Here is a 20,591-nt window from a genome sequence, read left to right on the forward strand (position 1 = left end):
ATTACTCCGTAATGAGTGGACACATCGCCGCCCAGTTGAAGAAAGTTAAGACCGCATGGGAAGGCCCTCAGATTCGCACCGCTGGAGGACACCTCATCACGCCGACTGGGATCTGCACGGCAAGAATAACCATTCATGACCGGACTTACCCTGCCACCTTCGTTATCCTCCAACAGTGTTCACGAGACGTCATTCTCGGTATGGACTTCCTGGACCAACACGGCGCAATCATCAACCTGAAGTCGAAGTCAGTAACGCTGTCGGAAGATAAAGCAATGCCGCCGGACAGCCCTCGTAGCCATCACGCCTTGAGTGTGCTAGAAGATCAAGTGAGCATCCCGCCTCGCTGCAGCATTGTTATTTCGGTCAGCACCGAAACACCCGCTGACGTAGAAGGCGTCATCGAAGGCGACCAACGTCTACTGCTAGACCGTGAAATTTGCGTCGCAAGAGGGATCGCTCGACTGCATGGAGGGAAAACTGAAGTGTTGCTGACAAACTTCAGCCAGGAGTTCAAGCACATCAACAAGGGCACGACGATCGCGTACATCGAGGAAATTCTGGAAACAAGTAATGCGTTTGTCCTCTCGGATTCCGCCGCATCTACCCCGACGACCATGGTTCCCGAGCCAGACTACGACATTAATCCAAATCTCCCTATGATTAAGCAACAGCAGCTCAGAAGTCTGCTCCGACGATACAAAGGCTGCTTTTCGACGTCATCGAGGATTCGACAAACACCAGTCGCCAAGCATCGCATAATCACCGAGGAATGCGCTCGACCACTCCGTCAGAGCCCTTACCGAGTTTCGGCGCGAGAACGTGAAGCTATAAGAGAACAAGTCGACGAAATGTTGCGCGACGACATCATCCAGCCGTCGAAAAGCCCGTGGGCATCCCCTGTTGTTCTGGTAAAGAAAAAGGACGGAACCCTACGTTTCTGTGTCGATTATCGTCGTCTGAACAAGATCACGAAGAAGGACGTATACCCCCTCCCACGGATAGACGACGCATTGGATCGGCTCTGCAACGCTAAATACTTCTCGTCCATGGACCTCAAGTCTGGCTATTGGCAAATAGAAGTCGACGAAAGAGATCGCGAAAAGACCGCCTTCATCACCCCAGACGGCCTCTACGAGTTCAAGGTTATGCCATTCGGACTGTGCTCGGCGCCTGCAACGTTCCAGCGCGTGATGGACACGGTTTTAGCAGGATTGAAGTGGCAGACCTGTCTCGTATACTTGGATGACGTCGTCGTCTTCGCCGGAAATTTCGACGTTCACCTTAGGCGGCTGGCAACAGTACTAGAGGCCATCAGGTCATCAGGACTTACTCTGAAGCCGGAAAAGTGCCGCTTCGCTTACGAGGAGCTTCTATTTTTAGGCCACGTCATCAGCAAATCTGGAGTCCGCCCCGACCCGCAGAAGACAGCTGCCATAGCAAAGTTCCCACAGCCCATCGACAAGAAGGCAGTGCGTAGATTTCTTGGCATGTGTGCCTACTACAGGCGATTTGTCAAGAACTTTTCACGCATCGCTGAGCCGCTGACGCAGCTAACTAAATGTGACGTCGAGTTCAAGTGGGAAACGCCGCAGGCCGACGCATTTCAAGAACTCAAACGACGCATGCAGTCGCCGCCCGTACTTGCGCACTTCGACGAGCACGCCGATACCGAAATCCACACTGACGCCAGTAGCCTAGGCCTCGGCGCCGTCCTGGTCCAGAGAAAAGATGGACATGAACACGTGATAGCTTACGCTAGCCGGTCGTTGTCAAAAGCGGAAGGCAATTATTTTACAACCGAAAAGGAATGCCTCGCCATCGTTTGGGCTACAGCGAAATTTCGCCCTTACCTATATGGCAGGCCATTCAAAGTCGTCAGCGACCATCACGCCTTGTGTTGACTAGCGAATTTAAAGGATCCCTCAGGACGGTTGGCACGGTGGAGCCTGAGACTACAAGAATACGACATCACTGTAACATACAAGTCCGGACGAAAACACTCAGACGCCGATTGCCTATCACGCGCCCCCATTGACCCGCCGCCGCAAGATGATGAGGATGACGACGCCTTCCTTGGAATAATAAGCGCGGAAGACTTCGCTGAACAACAACGAGCGGACCCGGAACTTAAAGGCCTCGTCGATTATTTGGAAGGGCACACCGACGTTGTTCCCAGGGCATTTAAGCGCGGATTATCTTCCTTCACGCTTCAAGACAGTCTACTCGTGAAGAAGAACTTCTCACCAGTCCGCGCCAATTACCTTCTTGTTGTCCCGTCAGGACTTCGTCCAGAAGTATTGCACGCCCTACATGACGATCTGACCGCTGGACACCTCGGATTTTCCCGGACACTATCGAGGATACAAGAAAAGTATTATTGGCCGCGCCTGACCGCCGACGTCACCCGTTATGTCAGAACATGCCGAGACTGTCAGCGACGCAAGACACCGCCGACAAGGCCAGCCGGATTACTACAGCCAATCGAGCCTCCTTGCCGACCATTCCAGCAGATCGGGATGGACTTGTTGGGACCCTTTCCGACGTCAATAACCGGAAATAAGTGGATAGTCGTGGCGACGGACTACCTCACCCGCTTCGCTGAAACAAAAGCACTGCCGAAAGGTAGCGCAGCCGAAGTGGCGAAATTCTTTGTCGAAAACATTCTGCTGCGACATGGCGCCCCAGAAGTCCTCATCACCGACCGAGGAACGGCCTTTACAGCGGAGCTCACCCAAGCCATTCTGAAATACAGTCAGACAAGGCACAGGAGGACAACAGCTTACCACCCGCAGACGAATGGTCTTACGGAGCGGCTGAATAAGACCCTCGCCGACATGCTAGCGATGTACGTCGACGTCGAACACAAGACCTGGGATGCCGTCCTGCCGTACGTAACATTCGCTTATAACACGGCGGTACAAGAAACAACACAGATCACGCCGTTCAAGCTGGTCTACGGCAGGAACCCGACGACGACGCTCGACGCCATGCTGCCTCACGTCACGGACGAGGAGAACCTTGACGTCCGTACCTACCTCCAGTGCGCCGAAGAAGCCCGACAGCTTGCCCGCCTGCGAATCAAGAACCAGCAGAGGACCGACAGCCGACACTACAACCTCCGACGACGCTTCGTGGAGTACCAGCCCGGTGACCGTGTTTGGGTTTGGACCCCTATACGCCGACGAGGACTGAGCGAGAAGCTTTTGCGTCGCTATTTCGGACCGTACAAGATCATCCGACGCATTGGCGCACTGGACTATGAGGTCGTGCCAGACGGTATTTCGCTATCACAGCGGCGCCGCTCGCAACCTGAAATAGTCCACGTTGTGCGACTCAAGCCCTACTACCAGCGTTAACGAACTTTGTGGCTTCGCGTAACTGACCTTTGGACTTTATTTCTTTTTTGTTACTTATGTTTAAGAAGTGTCCTTTTGTGTTTCGCTCTCTTATATTTGCAGCATCGGGTCGATGCTTTTTAAGAGGGGGGTATTGACACGTGTACTTATATTTATCGGGCGACCACGTTTCGCCGCCTAACAAATCTTATCGCACAGCGCGGGACGCGCCTGCATGTATCCGAAGTTTCTGGAAAGTTATCGATGCTTCTATCCGCTGTATGTTGTCGCCGAACCTTGTGTTATCTGATTTCATCGCGTGACGCGAATGGTGTAGAACTTTGTGGAAGGCACGCGGGTCGCAACGATTAGTCTGGAACATTCGATGACTGCTGTATAAAAGCTGACGCACTGGACCCGCTGATCAGATTTTCGACGATCGCCGACTGTGTTCGCCGCTTTCGTTGTGCTATAAGTGTAGCCTGTTTTGTGGGCACAGGTTCGCCCAATAAAAGCTAGTTTTGTATTCCACCGTACTGCTTCTTTCTTCACCGTCACTACCACGTGACAATATCAAGCTCAAAGCAGCTGAGCAAAGTTGCTCTGGAGCATTTGTGCACACCCTGCAGCTTTTGAGAAAGTTGAGAAAGCATTGTATGCGTGGTTTCTGGACATCTGAGCTAAAAACATTCCCGTAGATGGCCCCATGTTTATGGAAAATGAGAAATGGTTTGCAGCTGCTCTCGGCAAGGAAAACTTGCGGTGGCACTGGGTGGCTGCAAAGGTTCAAAAGCCGCCAGAGCATTGTGGGAAAAGCCATTTCAGGTGAAAGTGAAGCTGTCAGCAGCCAGGAAATGCAACAGTAGCTTTCCGAGGAGTGGCCGAAGATCGCGGCGGAGTTTTCTCCCGCAAAAATCTTCAATGCAGATGTGACTGGACTTTTCTGGCAAATGCTGCCATGCAAGACGATCAACCTCCGAGGGAGCACATGTCACGGTGGAAAGATGAGCAAAGCCGAAGTGACAAACACTTGTGATGACATATGCACTTTGTTTTCTTCACTCTGGGGTGACACAAACCACACAGCCCAGTATGGTAAAGAACAAAACCTGCACAAAGCACCAGGACACACTGGCACCACTCACCTCAGACTTGTGCCGCAGTAACTCAGTCATTTCCTCCTGAAGCTGGTAGATTTTAGTTTCGAGCGCTGCTCGCGGCTTTCCTAGGCTGCAAGCAGGCAACGATAGCAAAAGAAAAATTGCCTCACTCTTTTTCAATCCTCCGAAAAAGAGGTGCACATTTTTGTCTGCAGGCATAGTATACACATATTAGGCTACTAAAACAACCCAGCATCGTATAATCAAGAACATTTTCCAACATGATAACACTCAAAACATAAATGTCCTTGAGTTGTTTATATTATAAAACTCTTAAACAACAGGAAGTTGTCGTTTGTTTTATTATTAGGAAAGCCCCCAAAGCCCACAGACTTGTCTCCAATCTCCGTACAAGCAAGATTAGAATTCATCAAAAGTTCCTGACTTAATTAATTGCCAAGTAGCTGCATCTGTCCTATTTGTATACCACACCAGCACTAGTAAAATGCAAGTGGATGATTCCTACTTCCAATAAGCACATCTTTATATACAGTGTACCATGCTTAATCAATTCAACAGGCATATATTTTGTTTTAATGCCACAACAATCATTCAGACACTCGAGGCGTGCTCATGGCACTGACACCAGGGCAGCACAATAGTGCTGGCAACGATGACAATGACAGCTCCGCTCAGTCGGATTTGCACTGAAGCCAGAGCAGCGTTCTGCCTCCCACCGCTTGAATGATCATTGTACGCATAAACACTAGCATTCCTAAGCAGCTATGTCCATGAAACTCCAATGTGCATACGACACTCAGAGTGTAAGAGGCAGCAAACATGAGGCAATGCACAGCTATGGTTTTTCTTTCATCCCACCTCGTGCAACATCAAGGTGCGAAGCCAGCAACACTCTCATCACACCAGCATTGTGAAATGCCTGATAGCTGCCAGGGTACGGTTTCTGGTCTGCAGCACCAACTGGCTAGCTAGCAGCACTGAACTAATATTTTGTGCCCACATATCCTTAGAACAACGTACAAAGGGTTTCAGCCCAATGCTAAACCTTACTACCGATTTCACTGCTTCGCATGCTTGAATTTTCAAACGTCTAAATGTGATGTATGTGCCAGGCACAAGTGGGAAATTATTTGTCGCAAGACAAAAAAAAACCAGGCCTCATAATTGGCCAGTGCATTGACATTAATTTGTCTCTCACCTGTCGCATCTGCTTTTGCACAAGGGCAAGAATGCAGCCAAATGGATTGTCACTTGTTCTCACCTCCGAAATAAAAATTACCATTATGTGCAAGCAAGGTAGACATTTGAAAGAGTTGTTAAGATTCCATGGTGAATTAGGGAAGCGCAATCGACACAGACAAAGACAAAGAAAAGGACAACAGGAGGGCTTATTCGCAACTAATATATTGACACATTAACTCGTTTATATTTTACGGGTGAGCGCTTTTACCGTGTAAGAAATGTTATCGCTCAGCGCCGGTACGAAGCCCACCGCAGACCGTCGACGAGTTTCTCCACGAGGCCACCAGCATTGAGAAGACAATGAAAATGCGGAACCGGCAATTCAACCGCCGCATGAATTCGACAAACTACGCCGGAGTTCAGTCACTTGCCACCGACGATCTGCGTGAGACTATCCGAGCGGTCGTGCGAGAGGAGCTACAGATACTGTTCCCTTCATCACAGCCTCAAGTGGCTTCAATTGCCAACGCCGTCCATGAGGAGCTCCGACAACAACTCGGAGTAGTCCCTGAATCGCCGCAGCCTCAGCCGCAAGCGATGACATACGCCGCTGTAGCCCGCTGTCACATTCCCCCTCTGCGCCCACGGCAGGGCCCAGTGACGACACAGTTCCGTCGTCTGCCATCAGCCCCGCCGCCAGCATGCCAACCCGTCACCCTGCGCAGCATTCCAAGGAAGACTGACGTTTGGCGTGCCCCCGACCACCGTCCGCTTTGCTATCACTGCGGAGAAGCCGGGCACATCTACCGTCGATGCCCATACCAGGAGATGGGACTTCGAGGGTTCGCCGTTAACGCCGACTACATCGCCGCCACTCAGTGGAACCCTCGACGACCGTCCCATTCACCATCATCAGGCCGCTACCTGTCGCCGCAGCGCCGACCATACACTGGCCCAGCCCGGGGCCACTCTGCGAGCCCATATCCGGAAAACTAAAAGCAGCAACCAATGGAGGTGGGGTTGCTGTTCATGGAACTGACGAAGATCCTCCGCCGCCGACAAAGACAGCGAAGCAATTACCTCAACGACACGCCGCTGTCCCGATGAAGTCCGGAAACAAAGAATACACCGACGAAAGGCAACCTGACGACGCCACGTACCAGCCACAGGTCAACGCGACACAGTCGTGTTCCGACGCCAAGACCTACCTGTAATGCAAGACAAAGAACCACCGACCTCGGCCTGCTTCTCGACGGCCACGCATTCACTGCCTTAGTAGACACAGGAGCTGATTACTCCGTCATGAGTGGACCTATCACCGCCCAATTGAAGAAAGTTAAGACTGCATGGGAAGGCCCTCAAATTCAGACCATTGGAAGACACCTCATCACGGCGACTGGAATCTGCATGGGAAGAATTACCGTTTATGACCGGACTTAGCCTGCCACCTTCGTTATCCTCCAACAATGTTCACGCGACGTCATTCTCGGCATGGACTTCCTAAGCCAACACGGTGCAGCCATCGACCTAAAGTCGAAGTCGATGACCCTGTCGGAAGATAAAGCTACACTGCCGGAGAGCTCTCGTAGCCACCATGCCTTGAGCGTGCTCGAAAGTCAAGTCAGCATCCCGCCCCGCTCCAGCATTGTCATTTCTGTCGACACCAAAACACCTGCCGACGCAGAAGGCGTCATCGAGGGTGACCAACGCCTACTGCTAGACCGTGAAATTTGCGTCACAAGAGGGATCTTTCGACTGCACGGAGGAAAAGCGAGAGTGTTGCTCGCAAACTTCAGCCAGGAGTTCAAACACATCAACAAGGGCACGACGATCGCGTACATCGAGGAACTTCTGGAAACCAGCAATGCGTTTGTCACCTCGGATTCTGCCGGATCTAGCCCGACGACCATAGTTCCCAAACCAGACTTTGACGTAAATCTAAGTCTCACCATGAGTAAGTAGCAACAGCTCAGAAGTCTTCTCCGACGATTTGCGAAGTTGCAAATCCATGACACCAGTAGCAAAGCAATGCATAATAACAGAAGAGTGCGCTCGACCACTCCGCCAGAGCCCTTACCGAGTTTCTACGCTAGAACATGAACCTATTAAGCATCTAGTCGACGAAATGCTGCGCGACGACATCATCAAGCCGTCGAAAAGTCCGTGGCATCTCCTGTAGTCCTGGTGAAGAAAAAGGACAGAACCCTTCGTTTCTGCGTCGATTATTGTCGACTGAACAAGATCACGAAGAAGGACATATAGCCCCTTCCACGGATAGACGACGCATTGGATCGGCTCTGAACAGCTAAATGCTTCTCGTCGATGGACCTCAAGTCTGGCTACTGGCAAATAGAAGTCGACAAGAGAGATCGTGAAAAGACCGCCTTCATCACGCCAGACGACCTCTACGAGTTCAAGGTCACGCCATTCGGACTATGCTCAGTGCCTGCAACGTTTCAGCACGTCATGGACATGGTGTTAGCAGGATTAAGTGGCAGACGTGTCTTGTTTACTTGGATGACGTCGTTGTCTTCGCCGGAAATTTCGACAATCACCTTAGGCGGCTTGCAACAGTCATCATCATCATCATCAGCCTGGTTATGCCCACTGCAGGGCAAAGGCCTCTCCCATACTTCTCCAACTACCCCGGTCATGTACGAATTGTGGCCATGTTGTCCCTGCAAACTTCTTAATCTCATCCACCCACCTAACTTTCTGCCACCCTCTGCTACACTTTCCTTCCCTTGGAATCCATTCCGTAACTCTTAATGATTATCGGTTATCTTCCCTCCTCATTACGTGTCCTGCCCATGCCCATTTCTTTTTCATGATTGCAACTAAGATATCATTAACTCGCATTTGTTCCCTCACCCAATCTGCTCTTTTCTTATCCCTTAACGTTAGACCTATCATTTTTCTTTCCATAGCTCGTTGCGTCATCCTCAATTTAAGTAGAACCCTTTTCGTAAGCCTCCAGGTTTCTGCCCCGTACGTGAGTACTGGTAAGACACAGCTTTGCGACAGTATTAGAGGCAATCTCAAGCCGGAAAAATGCCGCTTTGCTTATGATGAGCTTCTGTTTCTAGGCCACGTCAACAGCAAATCTGGAGTACGCCCCGACCCGCAGAAGACAGCTGCCATCGCAAAGTTCCTGCAGCCCACCAACAAGAAGGCAGTGTGTAGATTCCATGGCATGTGCGCCTACTAGAGGCGCTTTGTAAAGGACTTTTCCCGCATCACTGAGCCACTAATGCATCTAACCAAATGTGATGTCGAATTCAAGTGGGAAACGCCACAGGCCAACGCATCTCAAGAATTCAAAGGACGCATGCAGTCGCCACCGGTACTTGCACACTTTGACGAAGACGCCGATACCGAAATCCACACTGACGCCAGTAGCCTAGGCCTCTGTGCCCTCCTAGTCCAGAGGAAAGACGGACTTGAACAAGTGATATCTCCCGCTAGCCGGTCGCTGTCAAAAGCGGAAGGCAATTATTCTACAACTGAAAAGGAATGCCTTGCCATCATTTGGGCTACAGCACAATTCTGCCCTTACCTATGTGGCAGTCCATTCAAAGTCGTCAGTGACCATCACGCGTTGTGTTGGCTAGCTAAATTAAAGGACCCTTCAGGACAGCTGGCAAGGCGGAGCCTCAGACTGCAAGACTATGACATCACGGTAATCTACAAGTCCGGACGAAAACACTCTGACGCTGACTGCCTATCACGCGCCCCCATCGATCCCCTGCCACAAGACGACGAGGACGGCAACGCCTTCCTCGGAATTATAAGCACAGAAGACTTCACTAAACAGCAACGAGCAGACCCGGAGCTAAAAGGCCTCGTCGAGTATTTGGAAGGGAACACCGAGCTAGTCCCTACAGCATTTAAGCGCGGATTGTCTTCGTTCACGTTGCAAAACAACCTGCTCGTAAAGAAGAACTTCTCACCAGTCCGCGCCAGCTACCTTCTTGTTGTTCTGTCAGCGCTGCGTCCAGAAGTACTGCACGGCCTACATGACCATCCAACCGCTGGGCACCTCGGATTCCCCCAAACGCTGTCGAGGGTACAGGAATGGTATTACTGGCTGTGTCTGACCGCCGACGTCGCCCGTTACGTCGAGACATGCCGAGACTGTCAGCGACGCAAGACACCACCGACAAGGCCAGCAGGATTACTACAGCCGATCGAACCTCCTTGCCGACCATTTCAGCAGATCAGGATGGATTTGTTGGGACCGTTTCCGAAGTCAACATCCGGAAATAAGTGGATCGTCGTAGCGACGGACTATCTCACCTGCTTTGCTGAAACTAAAGCTCTACCAAAAGGAAGCGCAGCTGAAGTGGTGAAATGTTTCGTGGAAAAACATCCCGCTGCGACATGGTGCCCCCGAAGTCCTAATCACCGACAGAGGAACGGCCTTTACAGAAGAGCTCACCCAAGCCATTCTGCAATACAGACAGACAAGCCACTGGAGGACAACTGCCTACCACCCGCAGAATGGTCTCATGGAGCGCCTGAACAAGACCCTCGCCGACATGCTAGCAATGTATGTCGACGTCGAACACAAGACCTGGGATGCTGTCCTGCCGTATGTAACCTTCACTTACAACACGGCAGTGCAAGAAACAACACAGATCACATCGCTCAAGCTACTTTACGGCAGGAATCCGACGACTACTCTCAACGCCATACTGCCACACATCTGCGACGAAGAGAATCTTGACGTGGCCACCTATCTCCAGCGTGCCGAAGAAGCCCGACAGCTCGCCCGCCTGCGGATCAAGAACCAGCAGAGGACCGACAGCCGACACTACAACCTTCGATGACGCTACGTTGAGTACCAGCCCGGCGGCCATGTTTGGGTTTGGACCCCTATAAGCCGACAAGGACTGAGCAAGAAGCTTTTACGCCGCTATTTCAGACCATACAAGATCATCCGACGCATTGGCACACTCGACTATGAGGTCGTGCCTGGCAGCATTTCGCTATCACAGCGGCGCTGTTCACGACCTAGTAGTTCATGTTGTGCGACTTAAGCTATTCCACCAGTGCTAATGAACTTTGGGGACGTCGCATAGCTGAACATTGGACTTTTTTTTTTTTGAAGTGTGTCACCTTAGACTTTGTTTCTTTGCTGTTTTGTTGCTTTATTTAACAAGTGCCCTTTTTTGTTTCACCTCCCGTTATGTTTGTAGCATCGGGACGATGCCTTTTGAGAGGGGGGAATTGACACGTGAACTCGTTTATCTTTTACGGGTGAGCGCTTTTACCGTCTAAGAAATGTTATCGCTCAGCACAGAACGCGTCTACATGTATTGAAAGTTTCTAGAATGTTATCGATGCTTCTATCCGCTGTTTGTTGTCGCCGAACATTGTGTAATCTGATTGCATGCATGCGCGACGCAAATGGCGTAGAAATTTGTGGAAGGCACGCGGGGTACCAGCGATTACTCTGGAACATTTAACGACTGATCTATAAAAGCCGACGCGCTTGACTCGCTGAACAGATTTTCGACAATCGCCGACTGTGTTCGCCGTTTTCGTTGAGCATTGAATGTAGCCTGTTTTTCTGGGCACAGGTTCACCCAATAAAGTTAGTTTTGCCATTCACAGTTTTGTTGCTGTGTCCTCAACCGTGACTACCATGTGATAATATGTTTTTATATATGTGTTTCTACAGCATAAGCTGTTATGGGCTCAATCGAATAGTCGTTTCAGCTGGCAGTGTTGCCCACTGCCACCGCTGCCGGTGTCCCTTGCAGCTATCGCCAAGAATGAGAAAAAATACACAGTACCCGCCAGGATCGTACTCAGGCTCTCTGCGTGGGAGTCAGCTACTCTACACTGCGCCAAGCCAGCACTTGCTAGCTGCTGCAGAAACGTGACCTACACAGGCGTCCTAGCACACGAAGAGTCATGTGATATGAGATGCATGCCACATAACGTTGATACATGCATACTTTGCATTGCAGTTGCATACTATTGCACCAGGTGGCACGCCATGTAGCATTTGCATCATATTGTGCCGTTTGTCAAGCGATCCAAGATGCACACTGTGTAGTGTCGTAACGTGTAAACGTTGCACTGCAGTTGGGTTGACATGACATGACATGACACCACCAGGTGTCATGACATGTAGCTGTTGCATTGTATCGTGCCACGTGTCAAGGGATGCAACATGTGTGCCACGTACTCTTGATGTCTGTGTTTCGTCTTTGGTACACGTTATGGCGTCTCCTCACAAGGTACAGACCACTGCTGAACAAGAAAATTGTAAAGCTATGTGCGCAGCTGCAACCAGGCAACATCGGGCTCAGCAGACCACTGTGCAAAGAGCAGCATAAGCTGCAGCTCGCCATTGACAGAGCACGGGGAGTTAAGTTTGTTCTTGTGAAAATGACTCAAAGAGACTTCACCGCGAAGGCCCTCTAGCGCAAACTGCCGAAAGCGTAGCTCAACTGCTTTGCCGCCAAGACCTTCAAGTGCGTGCTGCCGAAAATGTGACCCAGCAGCTTCACCGCGAAGACCCTCAAGTGGGTGCTGCCAAAAATCAGACATGACAGCTTCTTCATGAACAACCTCATGTGTGTGCAGCCGAAAATAAGCCACGGCAGCTTCGTTGCACAGGCCCTCATGTACGCGCAGCAGAAAATTCCACCCTGGAGCTTTGCTGCTTTGGGAGCAGTTTACCATGGTCTCCTATGGAGCTGCTCCACCAGCTTACACTATGACTGTGCTGCACAGGCCTGTGACTTTTACCTTCAGTAAACTGTTAGTTGCAAGTAAGCACTTGTGTTCTCCTTTCTTTCGTCTTAGTCTGTGTCGATGGTGCTTCCCTACTTCACCATTATGTGCAGGTCATGCTACGATACTTGGCAGCTGCCCTGGCTTTCACCTAATGCTGATGTAATTTTGTCTGCTAACTCGTGGAACTTGCCATCCAGTTGCTCAGTCGTTTTCCTGCAGCTCAATGAATATCACCTGCAGGTCGAATGAACCTTGGGACAACAGGTGACAGAAGTCTGGTAGAGTGCCCTCGACTACGACTATAATCTAACCTCTCGATTACTGTGCCAAGCCTGATGATGACGGTGTGAGGACGATAGATATAAACGATGACGATTGAAAGTCCACAATGGCACGACGATGGTACAACAATGAATGCATGATGACATAACGACATGAGGACCGTGAGATGACAACTGTATGACGATAATTGGATGATGAAGCTGGAAGGACGATAAATTCATCACGACGACGGCATGACAACAAATGTATGACAATGACAGTATGATGATGATGCAATGATGACAGAATGACAGCATAATTATAATGAAATGAAGAATGAATGACGTCAATGGGACAATGAGGGCCGTGTGATGACAATGGGAACAATGTTTTTGAAGTCATGACTTTAGTGCGACGAAAGCGTGATGAAGATGGCATGACCCCAATGGAATGGCAATGATTGTGACGATGACGACTGCGAGGACAATGGCATAATGACAGTCAGATGACAAAAGTTGGAATGACCACGTGAACACCATGATAGCATCACAACCTTGAGGAAGCTGGAGTGACGAGATTGGAAGACCAAGAGAACATCACAAGCATGAGGACATTAAGTCGAATTTCGTTAATTTGAACACACTTTATTCGAACTTCCAGTTTATTCGAACTGACGCTGTGGTCCCGTCAAAGTTATGTGTATTCCAATGGGCGAGAACGCCCACTAATTCGAACACGCAAGCATTAGCGATGGTTAATTTGAACATGCTGCGCTCCGACAATGCTCTCAGCCGCACGCCAATCACGCGGCGGCGTTCTGACCAGCATTGCTCAGACTCCGCCATAGAGGAACAACTTAGGAGAGACTCCTCAGCACTGTGCGCATGGTTCCAGGTAACGTCCAAGGGCAATAACACCGTCGTAGCATGACTTACACTGTATGTGCAAGTGAAAGCGTGTGAGGGGAGCCAAAATTGGAGCTCAATCTCTCCCACAAAGCCGGGAGGAAGCACGCCATCTTCCGTCATGCGCAAGACACCCAATGCTGCTAGGCACCGGGGAGAAGGGAGAAAAGGGAGCAGCATTTTACTCCAACAGCAACTTCGTATGTGATGGCTGCTCACAGTAGCGCGGTCGTATCTTGAAAGCGATCTGCACTGGGGGCAGAGTCCAGGTGCGTCGGCAGCCTGTAGCTATGTGCAAGCTGTGTATTCTCAGCACTCGATTTGCATTGAAGCGATAGACAGCATGAATGTCACTTCACTCGCTGCTGCTGCCACGTTTCCTCATGCCAGCATTTTGATAGCGAGTTTACGTGGTCATCGAGTGACATGTTTGCTTGTGCGCGTGACACCATGCTTGTTAACTTAGTGCGCCTAAGTTTTAACTACTATCCTTGCTTCATATAGCTGTCCACTAATATGCTATTGCAATCGATGCTTTGGCTTTCGGGTGAAACTGCGACTTTATTTTTTTACACTGACGAGTCTAAACCAAGACGTCCCAATGGAAAAGTTGCTGAAGACAGTGCGCCACATCCGGTTCTGTACAAGACGGGCCCTGAATACAAGGACACAAAGGCAACACACAGTACCTCATTCTCTTCGTCTGCTGCATGCGGCGATGTCGCAACAGGAGGGAGCACACGAACTCGATTATGATCAGTGGCAACGACATTGTCATCTTCATAAGTCATGATGCGTTAAGAGGGTAGGATGAAGAATGCAAACGCAGCGCCTATCTGTCAGCAGATGAAGGAAAAAGCATGCGAGCATGCAGCAGGAAGCAACTCTGCCATTTTGGTGCGTCTTAGGTGGCAATAAATAGGTGGCAGAGGTAATCAGCGCAATCAATTAGGCTGGCGGGAAAGCATATTCGCTTCCTTCCCCCCACTCCTCGCAGAGGCACTCCCCTCGGCCTGCCTCTCAACTCCCTCGTAACTCCCTCACCTTCGATAGCCTCAACGTGCACCCGCCTCTACACCAACACCGCCGGTCCGGCGCCAGCTTAGCCCACCCCCTGAAGTTTTATTTTCTGCCATCATCGGGAAGCGAGCCTTGGCCGGCATGGGCAATTTCATGGTCCTCGCTTACTGTCTGCTTGCATGCCGCAACATTTTACAGCTCACATCGTTCGTGCATAGCACTATGGTGCATGAGTACTTAAAGAACAAGTCCTCTTTTCAATTCGAACTTCCTTTAATTCGAACTAATTTTCGGGCCCATTCGAGTTATAATTATAGAGATTCGACTGTACTACCTAGTGGCCTAAACTAGTAGGCAATTTGGGCCACGAAGTCAATGTGTGAGGGTGAAGGCATGACGAGAGCTGGATGATGAAGTTGGAATGATGACAACGCAAAGACCATGACACCATCATAACCAATAACCATAACCTAGTGGCCTAAGCTAGTAGAAGACTTGGGCCACTGGGTCGGTGCAAGAGGCTAGTAAATAGGATCCAAATGTCGAAGTACGCAAAGAATGCTAATTGCATTAAATGTGAGTTGCAACATTTTTCATTCATGCGAAAGCATTTTTAAGGTACTTCACACACTTTCCGGGGGCATAAATCCTAGGCACTGGCGCTATGCTTCTGATCTCGGAGGCTATGCGTGCGCCTCTCAGCAGTGCCACTAAATGGCGCAGCAAGTTCAGGCAGAAGTGCAAGAGAGGAGCCTGATTGCCACGTGCCCCGTTTCTCATTTGCACGCATTGGCATGCCATGCATTTTGAAGGCCACGCACAGGCTTCATGGCAGCGGTGCTAGATGGCACAAAGTTTCTTAGGGAAGCATGAAAGAGCAGTCCCACTGCAGTTTCACCTCATAATATAACTCGTTTCAACAGTGGCAATATGTTGTGTCATTATATTGATTCAATACTGATGTATGAGCATCGACAATTATCGTGAGATGGGTTCTGCCGCAATTTTTTTCATAATGCGCACATAGCTTTATGCTGAATGGCTCCTCTTTTATTTTATTGTGAGGGTTTTTCTCACATGTGCATTGCTCTAAGTTAATTTATCAGCAATCCATGGGTTTTAGGTTAAAGGATTTAGGTTAGGCTATTGGCTTCGTGCATTTCCATTTGCAGTAATAAAAATGAAAATATGACAACAAGATGCACATAAATCTTGAAAAGGCTTGCTAGAAATTGCCTGCAGCCGTAGCAGGGGACCAGTCAGCCTTGGTTATGAAGTTTAGGAATCATTCTTTATCGAGCACAAGCTTGGTATGGTAGTAGGGCAGGAAGTATAGGTAGCATGAAAAACAACAGGGGCATTGCCACTGATATCAGTCCCAAGGATACCAGCTCCTGGTGGAAGCATAACACTTGGAAAAAATGTGATTAATTTATGTGGTGGAGCTCTAGAGTTACGAATGTGACAGCATGTTGATAAGGCATTCGTAACCAAAACTACACTTTTTTCTGGGGCTTTGTGTGCCACCTGAGGTCCTTTGGTGACTACGGCACACAAGCACTTCTATCGCTTGGGAACACGACGTCATTCTCAGAAGTGCAGTGCCATAGCCACTGAGCTACCATGGCAGGCAACCAAAACTATTAAAGCAGAATGAACAAGCAACATTGTTTCGAGATGACAAATCAATAAATTTGATATACCTGGTGTCCCCTCAGTGTCAGCATCGACAGAGCAATGGAAACCAATATCAAAGGCCACATTTTTGCATACTGCAGGTGCTTGAGACAAGTCATCGCCACCATGTTTTGAGCACCTATTCGCAGAATCAGCATCCATTTGGCAGGAGCACAAAAACTACAGTTAAACTTTTGACAATGGCACCTGGAACATTCTATGATGTCATAGCAGGGTCCGCTAAATGAGGACGTATGTTCTGTGAACCGCATTAGCCAAAGAGTCCGTACAATGCCTTTGAATCTCATGGCACGCAGGAGACAAGACAGACAGGCACCTGGATTCAGTGTTCATCTGGAGCTGCAGGTTTTCTTGCTGCAAGCGTTCCTTCTGCACAGTCAGCTGCACATTGTTTGCACGAAGAGAATCCACACGCTCGAAAAGTTGTGTGCCTGCACAAAATGGATAGACATATATGAAAGTTCAATTTGGTCACAGACAAGGCTGACAACTTTAATAATACTATGACCACAAAGTCACATTAAGAGTACAAAGTGAAAGAGCTTATTAAAACCCTATTTACACACAACTCTCTATACTTCAAGTCAACAGCAATGAAATTTTCAACCACATAAAATGACTAGTCTGTATACACAGAAAAGCATCCATGCAAAATGCGCCATAAAAAGCTATCAAAACTAAACATTTCTGATAGAAAAACTGCTGTTTCCTGCAAGTGATGCATGACCTAAAACGCCGAGAACCAGCAGGACTCCTCAGCATGACCTCCGACATTAGGCGGCACCCGCAGATGGCATGGCGCACTGAAATATCTCAGAGGCCATGTGCTGGGACTTATGGCAGATCCACTGACCACCAGGTGCACACCTCATCTGCTTAGATATTATTCAAAACTTGCTGAAAAGAAAATGGGCCAATGACCAGCCCTGCAGTTTCACCAAGTTTGCTTCAGTAGTACATATGTGCTACTCATTTATAACCAAGTTAGCCAAAGTGAACTTTAGTTGCAATTGGCCAGGGAGGGTAACGGAAAGTCTCCACATACTATGGCATAATTTAGCAGCAATTGGGACATTGGTGAGACACCACATGCACGTAAGAGGGAATGCTCTACGAGTATGCCAGGTCTAGTTACAACTGAAGATACGAAGTCCTGAAGACCTGCCACGTGCATGTTTTCCCAGTTTGTTCATAAATAGAAGATACAACCTGCATTTCCTGCACTGACTCCTTACAACCTTCTTTCCTGTATTTGGCCATTTAGGAGTGGAACAACTTAAATAAACATGTTTGCTGCAATTATCGACCATACCACACTTACCAAAGTGCTCCAAGTCATTGAATTCTTGCGACTTTTATTTATTTATTTATTTATTTCAGATACTGTCTATCCCAGTGGGATATTTACAGGTTGGGCATATATTATATACTCACAAATAGCAATAAAAACAGGTTTACATGATTTCAACAATGATATTTGCAGTCGTCACGAAGCAGATATACACATATGGTAGGAAATAAAACAAGAATGGTACATTTCATTTGGCAGAAAGGGGTGACATTGCATAGGCAAATACAATGCTCATACAGATTTCATTTTATACAATGATGTGAGTGGTGTTCTTTCCGGCTAACATAATCTAATTATTGCACAACAGCTCTTCTACAAGGGTTACAAATTTCGGGAACAATGTGTTAGTCGTTATGCAGGGGTCCAGGCTATTCCATTCTCTTATTGCAAGAGGAAAGAACAAATATCTAAAGCAGTCAGTGCAAAATGCATATTCTTTAAGTGTTAATGAATGCTTATGACGGGAAGGTCTGGTGTCAGCTAGGGATATATACCACGAAGTATTTATTCGTAATGCATTGTGTATTAATTGGAACAATAATTTTAGTCTTGCTAGTTTGGCACGGCTTCGCAGAGTAGGAATACAGGCTTGTTTTAGCAGTTGGGTAGGTGAATCGCTGTTCTTGTATTTGTTAAAGATGAATCTAATTGCCTTTCGCTGTACTCCTTCTAGTTTGTTAATAAGCTGTTGTGTATAAGGAAACCAAATTGTGTTACCATATTCGAGAACAGGGCGAATAAATGCGTTGTATGATAGCAGTTTCATTTCCGGTGGCGCGGCTCGAAGTCTTCGTCTGAGGAAGAATAGCCACTTTAAAGCAGATGGTACGATATTGTTAATATGCGATTCCCATCTTAGATCATGTGAAATGATCAAGCCAAGATATTTAAGCTCATGAACTCGGGTGAATGGTATGTTATTGATAGTGTGTTCGAAGTCCGACCTATGTTTTTTGCGGGTTATAGATAAAAAGGCAGTTTTTTTAATGTTCAGTTCCATCTGCCGCTTTTTACACCTCTTCACTACATCATGAAGGGCGCTCTTTAAATCAGCGTGGTCATTCATAGAGTTAATTTCATTATAAAGAATGCAGTCGTCGGCAAAAAGCTTCATTTTAACGCGGATGTTAGAGGGCAAATAATTAATAAAAATAAGGAATAAAGTGGGAGCAAGGACGCACCCTTGAGGCACCCCCGATGTAACTTTTGCAATGGAAGAAATTTCATTGTTAACCCTTTCACTGTCACGGACGTACCGGTACGTCATCGCTCTTCCCCCCCCACAGTGTCACTGACGTACCGGTACGTTCTCTATCGTGCATTCAAAATTTCGCGCCTGAGCGCAAAGCTGGCGCTCCTAAACTGGCCGTGCCATCTGTTGACTCTTTCTACAAGTTTGTATTTTCGCCCCGACCTGTGTAGTACATTGTATTGAAGAGTACGGTGCAACTGCCACTCCCCCCTTTCTCTTCGCTGAGTGGCGCGGTGGCTCCGCGTTCGCTGGATCATGCGTCGTGCCTGTGTAGTTATGGGTTCAAGGGTTGTTCTGCCATCTCCGCTGGTTTGAAGGTTTTTATTTTTCTTCTGTTGGTATGTTTGCTACGGCGCGTCAAGTTCAGGCGCACGCGCCGTTGCCTCTCCGAAAAGAGTGACTCGATTGCTGCTTTCGCTCTCTCGCCGCACCGTCGCTTCCGACTTGCAGCAGTAAACGTAAAGCCCTTGGAACTTTGTTTTAGCCTTTTTCCATCTCCCTCTGTCTTCTTGATCACACAACGTCCCATTTCTCTCCGTTGTGCTGGCGACCGAAAGTGTATCCTTCCTGCGTGCGGTTACTTTCGGATAGCTGAGGCGCGGGGGGACCTTCGTCTGCTCATTGGAGCGGTGGCTCTTCTGATTCAGAATACGAGCAGAGCTCGTATTTGGACTCGGACAGCGTCTCATGCGAGGAAGAGATGAGTTCCGCATCGTCAGATTCGGATGTTGAACGGATGTTAGTCAGGCTGATGATGATGATGATGTTTACTAACAACGGCTGCAGAACACTGAAATGTGCATATTGCATTGACTATGTTATTTGTATACCAATCATAATCAAAAATAAATTGCTATGTTCATTCCCTGTTATGCTCGTTGCCTGAAACCAAGCCGACACTGGGGGTGCGTCATGGCCAGAAAGGTCCAACAGCGAAAGGGTTGACAACAACATACTGAAACCGGTTGGTTAAGTAATCTTCAATCCAATTGACAATAGAACCATTGCGTAAAGTTGTTTTCAGTTTGCTGATTAGTTTTTGATGGGTTACTCTATCAAACGCCTTCGAAAAATCTAATGCTATTAAGTCAACTTGTTTTTGATTATCAATGCTTTGGGATAAGTCATGCGTTTATTCAAGTAATTGGGTTATGGTTGAAAGTCCCCGCCGGAAACCATGCTGGATAGGCGATAATATTTGTGCTTGCTCTAGATAGCTCGTGATACGCTTTAATATGATATGCTCCAATAGTTTCCCTACTGTGGACGTTAGCGATATTGATCTGTAATTACCGACATCACTTTTGCTTCCTGCTTTATGAATGGGGATTACTTTCGCTATTTTCCATTCCTTTGCAAGGCTACATGTTGATAAGTATTTGTTAAATATTAGATGTAGATATTTTGCGTTGACTTCGGCATATCTTTGAAGAAAAGTGTTAGGAATATTGTCCGGGCCGTTTCCTTTTTTTGTGTCTATTGATAGTAATAAGTTGAGGACTCCTGACTCAGTTATCGCTGGCATGTTTAGCGGTCTCTGGTTATAGTGATTCACCTCCGGAATGTGACCATCGTCAGCAGTGAACAGACTGGAAGTATGTATTTAATGAATTTGCAAAACTTAAGTTTTGTTCCTGAGAATTGAGAGTGTTGCTTTGTTTTTTGGGGCTAAGATACTTCCAAACCTTTCCAGGGGAATGTTTTAAAAAGTTA

General features: G+C 48.2%; 1 protein-coding gene across 2 annotated transcripts in view; it reads right to left on the minus strand.

Moving 5' to 3' along the window:
* The window catches only part of Atg16 (Autophagy-related 16), a 313,574-nt gene that overhangs the window by 253,869 nt on the left and 39,114 nt on the right, over positions 1–20,591 (minus strand). For both annotated transcript variants that reach the window (XM_050186603.3, XM_050186604.3), the window contains exons 2-3: positions 16,592–16,706; positions 4,484–4,568 (exon numbers count right to left, since the gene is read on the minus strand). In XM_050186603.3, the coding sequence (XP_050042560.1) occupies positions 4,484–4,568; positions 16,592–16,706 (200 nt within the window). The remainder of the gene's footprint in view (positions 1–4,483; positions 4,569–16,591; positions 16,707–20,591) is intronic.

This window comes from Dermacentor andersoni, chromosome 2, assembly GCF_023375885.2.
Source record: "Dermacentor andersoni chromosome 2, qqDerAnde1_hic_scaffold, whole genome shotgun sequence".
In the NCBI taxonomy this organism is placed as follows: Eukaryota; Metazoa; Arthropoda; class Arachnida; order Ixodida; family Ixodidae; genus Dermacentor; species Dermacentor andersoni.